Here is a 14,608-nt window from a genome sequence, read left to right on the forward strand (position 1 = left end):
CCTTGCCCTACTGTCCTGTTTATTATTTATTGTAATGCTTGCACTGTTTTTGTGCACTTTATGTAGTCCTGTGTAGGTCTGTAGTCTAGTGTAGCTTTCTCCGTGTTGTTTTATTTTTACATAGTTCAGTCTAGTTTTTGTACTGTGACACGTAACACCATGGTCCTGAAAAACGTTGTCTCATTTTTACTATGTACTGTACCAGCAGTTATGGTCGAAATGACAATAAAAGTGACTTGACTTGACTCGACTTGGTAGCTGATTCCAGATACCAACTGTCTGAAAATGTTACCCCAGATCCCCTTTAAACCACCTCCCTTTCACCTTAAACTTAAGCCTTCTAGTTTTAAAACACAGAACAATACAGGGCCTTCACCCCACAATTTTCAACTCACCTTTTAACCTACTCTTGAGATCAATCTAATTCTTCCCTCCCACATGAACCTCCATTTTCCCCCCATGTGCCTATCTAAGGAGTTTCTTAAATGTCCCTCATGCCTCTGCCAGTACCCGTGGCAGCATATTCCACGTACCTACCACTCTGTGTAGAAACAAAACTACATCCCCACAAACACCAGAAATTTATACCCTCTCAAATTACCCATTTCTGCCCTGGGAAGAAGTCTCTGGCTGTCCACTAGGTTTATGTCTCTTCTCATCTTGCACACCCTATCAAGTCACCTCTCATCATCCTTCGCTCTAAAGAGAAAAGGCCCAGCTCATTTAGAAGACATGCTCTCTAATCCAGACAGGGTCCTGGTAAATCTCCTCTGCACCCTCTCTAAAGCTTCCATATCCTTCCTATAATGAGACAACCAAAACCGAACACAATATGAGGGGTGATTGATAAGTTCATGGCCTAGGGTAGAAGGAGATGAGTTATACAGCTCTCCTTACATGCATGTGCAGTTCAACTCTGAGTGGTTATGCAGGAAGTTTGAAGTTAATAACTTTTGTGGTATTTCTGTTTCAGATAATTGAAAGTTGCAAGTAAACACCGTCTGAGAAAATAGACCTTAGGCCACGAACTTATCAATCACCCATATTCCAAGTGTAGTCTAACCAGAGTTTTATAGAGCCGCAGCACTACCTCGTGGCTCTTGAACTCAATCCCCCGACTAAGGGACAACACACTGCACATCTTGTTAACCACCCTACCGACTTGTGCAGCAACTTTGAGATCTATGAACATGGACCCCAAGATCTCTGTTCCTCCTTGCTGCTAGAAATTATGCAATATCCCTGGACTCTACTTTCAAGTTTGAATTTCTTACATATCCATGCCTGTCATAATTTTAAATACGTCTTTCATATCCTTCCTTCCTTGCTTCTCTAGAAAAGCCTAGTTTACCCAATCTCTTTATAACTTAAGCTTTCCAATCCGGAGGTTGAAGGAACAGTTTAAAAGCCCATGTTTATATGGTTCCTTCTGTCGGCTTTAAAGCAGAGAGCACATAATGGATTTGTAGCAAAAATGCAGTCATTATTATTAAACCAGAAGCTAGTCTGAATATTGCAAGATCTCACAAAAGCAAATGACCACTTTGTGGTAACAGTATTAGCAAAAAGAAGAATATTAGCCAAAACAAAAAAAGAAACCGAGCTGGAAGAACTCAAGTTAGGCATCACCTGTGGGCAGTCGATGTTTCAGGTCAAGTCCCTTCTTCACAACATCTGTCCATTCCTCTCCACAGGTGATGCCTGACCCAGTGAGTTCCTTCAACAGTTTGCTTTTTCTCCATTTCCTAGCATCTGCAGTCTCTATCATCTCAATCTTAGCTGGAGTTGTGACAGAGAACCCCATTACAAGGAGAACTCCAACAATGGCCCTGAGAGGGCAGATGGAGGCCATGTCCCATACTCTGCAAACTGGTGCAGTGAAGGAGTTAATGGCTCAGCATCACTCTGCAGAAGGTTCAGTGGGGATATCCTGAGCCTCATGCTATCTATACTGCCTCCGTGTCACTCTGTGGAGGGTTCAGTGGGGATCTCCTGAGCCTCATGCTATCTATACTGCCTCCGTGTCACTCTGTGGAGGGTTCAGTGGGGATCTCCTGAGCCTCATGCTATCTATACTGCCTCCGTGTCACTCTGTGGAGGGTTCAGTGGGGATCTCCTGAGCCTCATGCTATCTATACTGCCTCTGTGTCACTCTGTGGAGGGTTCAGTGGGGATCTCCTGAGCCTCATGCTATCTATACTGCCTCCGTGTCACTCTGTGGAGGGTTCAGTGGGGATCTTCTGAGCCTCATGCTATCTATACTGCCTCCGTGTCACTCTGTGGAGGGTTCAGTGGGGATCTCCTGAGCCTCATGCTATCTATACTGCCTCCGTGTCACTCTGTGGAGGGTTCAGTGGGGATCTCCTGAGCCCAGTACTGGCTCAGCTCTAAGTTCCTTGAGAAATAAACACTTAAATTATCAAATTATCAAATGTGAAAGCCACATTTTGGTCTGCCAGAGACTTGTTGGTCCTCTGGTTCAAGAAGTTGTTTATAAAAGAATACTGCCGCTGGCTCTTTGCCATTTGCAGAAAGCTTGCTATTGCTAACAAAATGGTTTTATGGGGAAGTTGTCTAGGGTCCACTGACACTGAGGGGATGGGTCACTCAAACATTCGATGGGTGTAACACACAAAATGCTGGAGGAACTCAGCAGGTTAGACAGCATCTAAGGAAATTTATAAACAGTTGACGTTTTGGGCCGAGACCCTTCTGCAAAGGGAATGGAAGGGAAAAGATGCCAGAATAAAAATGTGGGGAGAAGAGAAGAAGGACAAGCTAGAAGTTAACAGGTTAAGCCAAGTGAGTGGGCTGATAGGACAGTGGACAGAGGAGAAACTGAAGAAGGAGGGGCACCAGTGGGAGGTGATAGGCGGATGAGAAGAGGTATGAAACCAGAGTGGGGAATAGAAGAAGAGAGAAGTGGGAGGTTTTTTTTAAAAAAAATCAGGAGAAATCAATGGTTATAGCATCAGATTGGAGGCTACCTAGACAGAATATGAGGCATTGCTCTTTCACCCCCAGAGTGGCCTCATCATGGCAAAAGAGGAGGCCATGGACTGACATTTTGGAACAGGAATGGTGATAGAAATTACAATTGTTGAGCACTGGGAAATTCTGCTTTTGGCGGATGGAGTGGAGGAGTTTGGCAAAATGGTCCACAAATTTACTCAGGTCTCAGCAATGTACAGGAGCACCAGATGCAAGAGACGACCCCAGCAGATTCACAGGTGAAATGTTGCCTCACCTGGAAGGACTATTTGGAGCCCTGAATGGAGGTGCGGGAGGTGAATTGGCAGGTGCAGTATTTCAGCTGCTTGCAGGGGTATGCGCCAGGAGAGAGGTTAGAGGGAGACAAGGGAGTCAAGGCAGGATGACCACTGCAGAAGTGGAGAGTGGGGGGGGGGGGGGCAGAGTTAAAGATCTGCTTGGTAATAGGGTCCTGTTGAAGACAGCATATGTTCTGAAGAATGATGTTGGATATGGTACGTGAGAACAAGAGATACCATACCTGTTAAGGTGGCAGAAAGATGGATGAGTGCAGATGTCTAGGATATGGAAGAGATGTGGGTGGGGGCATTATCAATAGTGCAGGAAGGGAAAACCAGTTCTTTGAAGAAGTACATCTTTGATATCCTGGAAAAGAAAGCCTTATCCTGGGAACAGATGTGGTGGTGACAAAGGAACTGTGAAAAGGAAATACCATTTTTACAGGAGACAATTTGGGAAGAGGTATAGTCAAGATAGTCATGGGAATAGGTAGGTTTATAAAAGATGTCAGTAGACAGTTTGTCTCCAGAGATGGAGACAGAGAGATCAAGGAAGTGGAGAGAGGTGTCAGAAATGGATCAAGCGAATTTAAGGGCAGGTGCAAGTTCGAGGCAAAGTTGATAAAATTGATGAGCTCAGCATGGGTGCATGAAGCAGTGTCAATGTAGCGCAGGAAGAATTGGGGAGTATTACCAGGGAAGGTTTGAAACATGGACTGTTCTACGTAGCCAGCGAATAGCAGGCATAGCTGGGGCCCATGTGGGTGCCCACGGCTTCCCCTCGAGTCTGGAAAAAGTGGGAGTAGCTGAAGGAGAAATGGTGGTGGAGGGGAACTGATTAGGTTTTTTGTTGAGAAAGAAACAAAAAGCTTTAAGGCCTTCTTGATGGGGGATAGAAGTGTCTAGGGACTGGGTACCCACAGTGAAAATGAAGTGGTCTAGATGAGTGTATTGTTAATACCATTGATGTTCTGTAGATGGAAGGTGTTAGTTTGGTTACACAATGAACATAACTGGTGACATGTTTTGACTGTATTAAGTACAGCTACGTGATGACTTTCACCCCATCCATCTAACTGGGATTCACTAGGATTCTCCCCATGGGAGCACCGGAGAAAGACAGTGAGTCAGGCAGCATCTATGGAGGGAAAAGAGCAGTCAACATTGAGTCAAGACTCTTGCTTGAGTCCAGCTAAAGGGTCTTGATTTGAAACAGAGCACTTGAAACCTGAAACTTCCACAGATGCTGAGTTCCTCCAACACTTTTTGTGTTGCTTCACATTGCAGCATCTGCAGTCTCCTGCATCTCCAGCAACATCAGTGTTGTTGCAACAACCAATCTGATGGAGGAACTCCATGGATTATGCAGCAACTGTTGGGGTGGAGGTGGGGGTTGGAATTGTTGGTGTTTCAGGTCTAAACTGTTGCATCATGAGTGATAGTGGGGGATGGGTAAATGGTGGGTGGGGGGGGTAGTACTGGCCATCTCCACTCTCAGTCCCAATGTAGGGGTTCAACCTGCTGAAACGTCGACAAATCTTTTCCCAGAACAGATTCTGCTTGACCCGTTGAGTTTTTCCAGCAGATGGTTCATTGCTCCAGATACCAACATACCAACATCTACCGTCTCTTGTGGCTCCAATAATATTGATGCTGGTAAATGAACGATCTGCTGGATGAACTCAGTAGATCAGCAGAATCTGGGGTTTGTGGGGGGGGGGGGGGGGAAATGTGTAATTTCCAGGTCAAAACCCTGCATGCAATCTGAAAGTGGAGAGTGGAGATGGCCAGTATAAAGAGGAGAGGGGTATTTCCCCTCTCCACCCTCAATCCCAATGCAGTGTTTCAACCTGAAACGTTGACAAATCCTTTCCCACCACAGATGCTGCTTGACCCGCTGAGATTTTCCAGTAGTTTGCTGTTGCACCAGATTCCACCACCTGCTGTTCCCCAGATTCAGTCCCCTGTATTTCTGTTGATCAGTTACCTGTGGCTGGCCTCCTGTTCTGGGAGGGCTTGTTGGAACCGGCTGTCGATACCCTCTGTATGGGTGTTTGCTGCAGCGAGGGGAGGGCTGGTTTCGGAGAGAGCGGGGGCCTGTGCTTGGTTCCCTTCTCCAAGGACTGGATGCTCCTCTCAATCTCAGCAATCCTAAACTCCACACGGACATCATCATCTACGTCGCTCTTGAGGTGCAGCCCTGAGTCCACGATGTGCACGGCCTGCGCTTCCGCGTATCGGGGTCCATGTTTTGGCGGTGGTGGCTGCTGTTCTGTGGCTCCACTTGGACCCTCCTTTTCTTTGGCCTTTGGCCTCCGCTTGACCGTATCAGACTCTGTCAGGTTGAACTCGGGGACCTCCGGTGGCTTGGCAGGAGAGCTGGTTGCCATAGTTGCCCCGGTCCCCAGCGGCTCCTCAGTGCCAGACACCAGCTCTACGGCAGCATTGGCTTGGTTGGCAGAGCTCGGCTTTGGCCGCTGCTTTATGGTCAGGTTTCCCTCTTCAGCAAATGGGATGCACTCGCTGGAGCTGTTCTGGGAATCGGAGGAGGCCTCTAGGGGTCCCCTCCTGGCACTGGCCTCATCTTCCGTGTCTGACTTCACCTCTTCCCCTTCCATCTGCCCCCCGGCCTCCCCCCCAGCCTCCGTGCTGGTCAGCGGCTCGCTGACAGTCCGCCGCCGGTTGGCCCATTCTCTCGACTTCTCAAGTGACCCAGGGGTGGCCTCAGTTGAGACTGAGGTATCCTGCTGGCATTCGGAGCCCCACACAACAGCCTGCCGGCTCTCTTTCCTCATGCCGGGAACCTCCTGCTGTTCTGCTCTGACGGGTCTGGCCTGACCCAGGGCTCCACCACTCAGCTCCATGAGAGCAGCCATGCTCCTCACACTGAGGGCAACTTTGCCTGCTGGTTCCTGCCAAACGGGCAGTCCATCCACCAGATCAGGGGTGGAGACCGGGTGGGAATCCCTCACGGGTTCCGTCTCCTCCTGCCCCTGGGTGCTGGACACTGAGCTGAGGCGCTTAGGTGGAGGGGGTGGTGGCCCCTTTTTCTTGCCACGGAGGGCGAACGACTGGCTGCGGTTGGCGTGCTGCTCTGCTGGCCACTGGGCTTTGGTTGCCTGACTGCGGCCCGGGCGACGGGTGAGGGTGGCGTACGAGCTGACGGCATACACCACCTCGTCCTCCTCTGGCTCTCCGTCCGAGAGGGCGTGCCTGTTCAGGCTGTGAGACCGCTTCTTCAGCCTGAAACCATTGCTGTAACTGTGCTCAATGCCCAGGCCTGGGCACTGTGGGGCTGGGGGATTAGGCAGTGAGCCCTGCTCCGATGTATCTCCACCGTGGGGATGCAGATAGGAGGCTGGGGCCGGGTGTTTGGCTACCAAGGAAGGCAATTGCAGGCTACCATGAGCCAGGGTCTCGAGGCGTCCCAGGGCTGAGGAAAAAGCAGTAGGTTTTCCCCTGGTGAGGAGCTGTGTGTTGGCCAGGGTTTGGGTTGCCTTCCCCTTGCTCGGGGTGTGGGGTGGGATGAAGCTGGGCAAGGGCACCTGTGGGTGCTGTGGGTCAGTGGCAGGCCCGCCTTTCTGTGGGGAGGGCCCCTGGTAATGGTCTCGTCCCTCCGGCCCATTTCTCTCCTGGCTCAGGCAGCTCTTCAGCACTCTGCCGTTGTCCTGGACTCGGGTAGACACTTCGTCCCTGGGGTGAGGGGGGAAGGTGGACCTCCCACTACTCCCACCACTGCTGCTACTCCCGTCACCACTGACCAGACTTTCCTGCGACTTGCTGCCCATCCCGGTGCCTCCGAGTGTATTCTCCTGGGAGTGGCCAGATCCTCGGGAACGGGTACCGATGCTCTCCTGACTCCGGGAGATACCTCCCACCTGCTTCATGGCCAGGCTGTCCTGGCCACCATAGCACGGGTTGGCCATGGCGGACTGCAGTTCGTAGCTGAGCTCGCTGTCCTGAAAGGTGAGCATCCTGGGGGTGTGTGGAGAGTGGCACTCCCCATTCTCAACCTGAGATGGCTCAATGGTGACAATCTCCAGCGCGCCGGGAGCCTTGCGCCGAAGGGTTGCTGTCTTTGCCTCCACCTCGGCTTGGTTCAACGCCTTCTGCACATCCAGCAGCTTCTTCACTGCGATCATCATCTTCTTCTGGTGTCCTACAAAATCGCACAGTCACTCAAGCATTAGTCCTTAGGTTCCCTCCCCACCCCTATGCAGCCCACCCGTTTTCCTTATCTGAATACGTTGGTTACAACAGATCCAGTGAACAGAGCCCATTCTCTGCAACGGCAGGGGAGGGGCCAGCAACGCTCAGCAATGTGTACCTAATCCCCTCTGCATTCCTTCCAGCCGAATGGCATCTTTCCTGTAGCAAGGTGACCAAATCTGAACTCGTGCGGGTTCCTGTACAACCACAATGTACGTGTTGGTGCAGCTAAGTGAACATCCGCCATCTAACAATGCTACGTCATTGAGTCAAATGCAAGGAAACAGGCCATTTGGCCCAACTCCTCCATACCAACCAAAATACCCATCAAAACTAATCTCCCGCTAACATTTCCTGTCCATGTACCTGTCCACATGCCTTTTAAATGTTGTTAATGTATTGGCCTCAGCCACTTCCTCTGGCAGCTCATTCCATACACTAGATGAAAAATTGCCACTCACTCTCCCCTCTCACTTTATACCTTTGGAATTATATCTTAATTCCACTACTCTGGAAAGAGGGCGTGTTAACCCTGTCTATGTACACACCCCAATAAGATCACTAAGCATTCTCCTAAGTTCTGGTGATAAAGTCCCAACCTGTTCAACCTCTCTCCATAATTCAGTCCTCAGTGCCAGCAACATCCTTGTAAATCTCCTCTGCACTCTTTCCAGGATAATGGTGTCAGTCCTTTAGCCAGGTGACCAGAAGTGTACACCATATTCTGAATGTGGCCTCACCATCTGTCCTGTACAACTACAATGCAAGTGTTGAGCTCCTGACTACGGTGGGTTGGAAGCAACACTTACCCAGCTGCGTGATCCCAATTTCCTGCAGATCCTCCCAGGTGATCTCACTGACAAAGGTGATGCTGTCGTAGCCATTATCCACCAGCTTCTTGTGGTACTGAGACAAGCCAATGGCACTCAGCCACTCAAACAAATCCACCTGCAAGTGAGCGGAGCAGAGGGTGGGCATTCCAGGTTTCGTAATCTTTAGTTGATGGGATAAGGTCTCCCCACAATGAATCTCTCTGTCCTATGGGGCACTGCTACAGGCATCCTTTGGTGAACATGTTTCTGCTGGTCACTCTTTGTAGCTTAATCCAACCAGAAACATCTTCGACACATGGCTGGACTCTTGGCCATGGCAACCCTTCCAAACGAGCTCAGTTTGCATGTTACCAGACGGCAAAAACCCAGGCTGCTACATTCATAGGTTCTTAGACGTATAGTATTCCCCTGGGGTCTGGAGGGCTTCACATCGGTCTCAATCGGAGTGAGCACAGAGTCTGAAAAGAAACAGTGACTCCCAACCTGTGCTGTCCCCGGGATGACTGCGCTGGGGACAAGATGGTAGCACACCTCTTTGCACGCTGTGGGATTGTGAAGAAGGTGTGGGGAAGATGCCAGGTGAGGACTTCCCTTTGCAGCGTAAAGGAATGATACAGGCTGCAGGAGTACGTGCTCAGGGATGCACTGAACCTTGGAGCAGCCATTGCGAGGGCTCGGTGGGGAAGGACAGGGAGGGGTTGGGACACGTGAGGAAACCTCAAACTCAGAAATGGTGGATCACATTTGGGGTCCACATGAGCAACAAACATGTAATGGCATTAAGACGAAAGGTTTACACTACTGAATGCAACATAATGACTTAGCACCGTTTATTCTTTGTATGTAGTTTTTTTTTTTACACAATAAGTAGTTTACTTTGAAATTTAAAAAGGCATGAGAGATGCACTGAAGCTCAATACAGCTAATGCAAAGGCTCTGTAGTGAAGAAGCACAATAGGCCTCTTCTGTTACAACCCGTGCAGGAGCTGTCAAGTGAGGATGCCCGTCAAGCAAGGAAAGGCCATATCACTGCAGAGGGCCACATATTGGCTTGGTGCCTTGGTTTAAATAAAGCACTGCCAGTGTGGGATGTATTGACCAAAAGACCCTCAGAATACAGAGTTCTGTACCGTTTTTCTTTTTGTATTTATCAAGATGGTATTGAAATATTAAAAAAATAAAGGAACTGGTTCTCAGGACTTTAAAACAGAGACACTGAAGATCTGGTGAGTTGGATGTGGGACTGTACACAGTAACTCAGGCAGAGACAAACTGCTGTTAACTTGTTTAGTACTGACTTCAGGAAGTATAAGTGAGAGCACTATCCCCTGTTTGGGTAGTAGACTCTGGAATAGTGTCATTACCTTTTCATAATTTGGCTACAGCATCAATAACAACATAAGGGGTATGACAGATAGTTTGTATAGTTTGCTGATAGTTTGCTGCATGGATAACTCACTGGTTTGTAGTCAGGAAGCCACTCTGGAATACTCAGCTTGCCGATCTCTGTCGAAATCTTCTTTCGGTGGCCAGGTTTTGTCACTCCAATTGCTGTCAGGTCCTGTGAGCAGAAATGGTGCCAGTCAGTGTCCATCACATCAGGCAGAGAGCCAGGCCGCTGTGGCGACCTACAGACAGGGTGACATCAGATAGGATGGGCTTGCTTTCCCTGGAGCAAAGCTGGGTGAGGACTCACCTGACAGAAGCCTCTAAAATAAAGAGAATCACAGGAGGGGGCAATGGTCAAGATCTCTTCCCCCCCCCCCATGGTAAGAGTATTAAAAAACAGATTCTCTATCTAGCCCTCTCATAATCTTATAAAACTCTATTAGACCTGTCCTTAGCCTCTGCCATTCCAGAGAAGACAGCCCAATTTTATCCAGCCTCTCATGATATCACATGCCCTCTAAACCAGGCAGCATCCTGGTAAACCTTTTCTGCACCCCTCTCCAAAGCCTCAACAACCTTCCTATAGTGGGGTGATTAGAACTGTACGCAATACTCCAGATGCGGCCGAAACAGAGTTTTATAAAGTTGCAACATAACCTTTTGACTTCTGAACTCAATGCCTCGACTAATGTAAGTCCTATTGACCTGTGTAGCCACTTTCAAGGAGTTATGAACTTGAAATGTTCCCTTCAACTGTTCAGTTCTTGACCCAACCCGCACAGCCCCAGTCACTACAGTTCAGCCACTTTGCACTAAAATAAACCTTATTTTATTTTATTCTGATTGTGTTTTGATGTAAAAATTGTGTATAAGTTATGTTTAATTTATATTTTGCTTGCAAATGCTTCTTACATGGTGCTATGAGCCTGTGATGCTGCTGTAACTAAGATTTTTATTTGCAAAAGACAATAAACTCATCTTTGACTTTGATGGGGTTGGTCAAAGGGCCTGTCTCTGTGCTGAATGATTCTATGACTACGATGTTCCCACATGGGGAATATCACTTATATCTGCACGGAATTCAGAAGAGAGGAAGCTTTTCAGTTGCACCAAACTGGAATGGGTCACATCAGCAGCAGGATTCACTTAGTGGAAAAATAATGGGTAAAGGATCAGAAAGGAAGGGAAAGCCAGGGGGAGATTTAATGGCAGACGGTGGAAGGAGGTTTTTGCGTCGCATGGTCACATGGTCCTGACTTTGACTATGCAGTAAGAATCAAAGTGAGCAGCTTCAGAGTATTTTGGGTACACTGACATTATACCAAACTTCACAACCAACACAGATTAATCTATCATTGTTACATATCTCGAGGTACAGTGAAAAGCGTGTCTTGTGTACTGTTCATACAGATCCATTCATTACACAGAGCATTGAGGTACAGCAAGGTAAAACAATAACAACGCAGAATAAAAATGTAACAGCTACAGAGAATGGCTAAACCTTCAACCCCTTTCCCTCATCTCACCATCTTTGTTGCATTGATAATAAACCACAATGATTTTTACTGCCCTCAGTCAGAAACCAAGCAACCCCCCCCCCATCAGCTGATGGAAGCGAGCGAAAAGGAAAGCTCTTGGAAGATCAATTGCGATGAGCTGAGGTGGTACCTGCAACACTGTTGAGAGTCTGCCCTCTTCTCCTTGAACTTGCGTCGCTCTGTCTCCTGGGCCTCTGCACCTCTTACCTAACATTCCCCAGCCTGAGTCATGAGCTATGCCAAGAAGCCGGATCAAGCTACCACCAGATGCTGGGACTCACCTCGGGGGTCATGCGGCTGATGGTTGGCACGTCATAACCAGCATTGATGAAGTTGACTGTGTAGTGCTGAAGCTGGAATTCACTCAGCCAGTTGAAGATAGCTTCAGCATCCTGCAGAGACAATAGGCAGTGTGTTTAACACCTGATCATCACAGTGGCGTCCACCAAAATATTTACAAGTATAAGGGTTACACAATGGCACAGCTGGGAGAGCCACTGCCTCACAATACCACAGGTTCAATCCAGATCTTGGTTACTGTCTGTGTGGAGTTTGCATGTTCTCTAAATTATGTGGGTTCCAGTCCCTTTCCACATGCAGTTTTCTAAGTTAATTGGCTCCTGTAGAGTCTTCCTATTGTAATATGTGTGTGGTAGAATCGAAGAGAATTGGTGGGAATGTGGCGAGAACAAAATGATCTAAAGCAGAATAGAGTAAATACAGGTGGCCGAAGATCAACCTAAACCTGATGGGCCTGCTTTCACGCTATATCTCTCCATGTAACTGTACATGCCCAAACTGATTAAATAAAAATGGCTGGTTTAATGAAAAACATTTCTCACTCACTTACAAGTTCCCGGGGTGAATCAACTTTCCACAAAGGACCCAGTGTTTTGAGAATTGTTGGGGTTGCTGGGTGGGAAAGGAGGATGGCTAACCTATCAACTTCCTCCTTACATACACTCAGTGACCTGGCCTCCACAGCCACCTGTGACAATGAATTCACGGATTCACCACCCTCCAGCTAAAGAAATTCCTCCTCATCTCCACTCTAAATGGACATCCCTCCACTCTGAGGCTAAGCCTTCTGGTCCTAGACTCCCCCACCATAGGACATATCCTCTCCACATCCACTTTCAATATTCAAGTATAGTTTTCAAGGGGCCCAAAACTACTCACAACATTCCAAGTGAGGCTTTACCAATACCTTATAAAGTGTCTGCATTACATCCTTGTTTTTAAAATTCTAGTCCACTCGAAATGAATGCTAACATTGAATTTACCTCCCTCACCACTGACTGAACCAGCAAATGAACCTTTAGGGATTCCTGCATGAGAACTCTGAAGTACCTTTGCACCTTAGATTTTTGAATCTTTTTCCTGTTTAGAAAAGAAGTCATTGAAACATAGAAAACCTACAGCACAATACAGGCCCTTTGGCCAACAAAGTTGTGCTGAACATGTCCCAACCTTAGAAATTACTAGGCTTACCCATAGCCCTCTATTTTACTAAGCTTCTACTAAAGTGCATGACCATACACTTCCCTACACCATATTCCATTTGACACTCCTTCGCCCAGTCTCCTAATCTGTCCGTCCTTCTGCAGTCTCCCTGCTTCCTCAACACTATCTGCCCCTCCACCTGTCTTCCTATCTTTCGGAAACTTGTCTGCAAAGCCATCAATTCCATCACCCAAATCATTTACATACTGTACAATGCAAAAAGAAGTGGTCCCAACACCAACCCCTGTGGAACACCACTAGTCACCGGCAGCCAATTAGAAAAGGCTCCCTTTACTCCCACTCTTTGCCTCCTGCCAATCAGCCTATCCATGCTAGAATCTTTCCCCTCATACCATGGGCTTTTACTCACCACCTACACAAAGGGACAATAGCTAACCACGTCTGGGATGTGGGAAGGAGCTGGATGAGGAACACCACCTGGTCACAGTGGGAATGTGCAAACTTCACCCAGATAGCCAGGAAGTCTGGATTGAACCGAGGCCCCTGAAGCTGTGGGTAACCACTCCACAGGTTGTGCCACGTCACGTAAGTAAACTCTAGTATGTGCAGGAGCACTGAAACATCTGTGTGCATCGTATTATGATAGATGGTCTAATCATAGGTTGTAAGGTGAGTGGAAGGAGTTTTAAAGGGGATTTGAGGGGGAAGGATTTTTTATAAGTAAAACACATTTGATAAGTAAAACACATTGCCAGAGGTTTTAGTGAATGCAAACCTAGTCACAATTCTGTCCATTGGTGCCTTTAACTTGTGCCTAGTGATTCTGGTGTGAAGGAGATGCTGAGGGTATGTACCTCTACATCCTGATGTCAAGGAGAGCTTGGCTGCCACTTCTTTAAAGTAATGAAGTGTGACACATACTATGTACAAACATCAGGAAGCCTGCTGCAACCAATTTATGGGCATGATTTGTTTTGCCTTACATCAATGGAGGGACAGGGTCTTGCCATGAGAGCAAATGAGCTCTGCGTAACAAGCTCCAAAAATTACTAATTTATTTATACAAGTAATTTTCCCCCTCTAACTCTACAAATGATTATGTCAGAGCAAGATGCAGACTGCTCTATAGCTAGCCTCTTGTAAGTGTGTGCATCAGAAAGCACTGAAGCTTTTGTTAATTCTAGAAGTACAAGATACTGGCTGTTATTGCAAGATGCAATCAAAGTGGAAAGTCCACTTTGCTAAAGAGCAAAGGGAGATTGGGCTTGGTCAGATCCTGTGTTGGCTCTCTTCACTGCTGTCACCTCTGGTCCCCATCACAATCTCTCCCCACTGGAATGATATCTTGCATTAGCCAGGGCCTCCTCATTTGACTGTGACAGTGTTTTGGTTTAAATAGCGATAAGGTAAGGTCATTTTCACTGTTTATTTAGTCTTGTAATTTATACTAATTTTATGACTTTACTGCAGTTGCAAAGCAACAAACTTCACGATATTAAACCTGATTCTGAAATCAAAGATCTCCTTATTTACCTTCATTCCAAAACTGGGGTTTGGTTTCTCTATAGATTATGAGCACAGGGCTCTGAGTTACTAATCCCACCATTCCCATTAGAACACCAATAGCAGGGTCAGAACAAACCTATCCCACCAGCAGGACAAATTGGAACAGGACAGAGATCCCCAGCATCTCTGGCTGCTCCTGTGGACTTTCACCAGCTAGCTTAGTCTTCATTGTAACGAACAGTTTTACAAAGTACACCCTATCCTCATTATATGTGTCTTCAGACAATGTGGATACACAGTTACACAAGGAACCTATTTCTACTAACTTCTCCTTATATGCATCCAAAACTCACAGTTATGCGAGGAGCACCGCTTTCCCGCCAATGCAACTCACATGCAC

At 47.5% G+C, this 14,608-nt stretch overlaps 1 protein-coding gene across 5 annotated transcripts in view; it reads right to left on the reverse strand.

Moving 5' to 3' along the window:
• The window catches only part of LOC140714992 (caskin-2-like), a 287,748-nt gene that overhangs the window by 7,081 nt on the left and 266,059 nt on the right, over positions 1-14,608 (reverse strand). For all 5 annotated transcript variants that reach the window (XM_073026734.1, XM_073026735.1, XM_073026736.1 and 2 more), the window contains 4 exons: positions 11,520-11,630; positions 9,771-9,872; positions 8,288-8,426; positions 5,257-7,428 (listed from right to left, as the gene is read on the reverse strand). In XM_073026734.1, the coding sequence (XP_072882835.1) occupies positions 5,257-7,428; positions 8,288-8,426; positions 9,771-9,872; positions 11,520-11,630 (2,524 nt within the window). The remainder of the gene's footprint in view (positions 1-5,256; positions 7,429-8,287; positions 8,427-9,770; positions 9,873-11,519; positions 11,631-14,608) is intronic.

This window comes from Hemitrygon akajei, chromosome 22 (assembly GCF_048418815.1).
Source record: "Hemitrygon akajei chromosome 22, sHemAka1.3, whole genome shotgun sequence".
Taxonomy (NCBI): Eukaryota; Metazoa; Chordata; class Chondrichthyes; order Myliobatiformes; family Dasyatidae; genus Hemitrygon; species Hemitrygon akajei.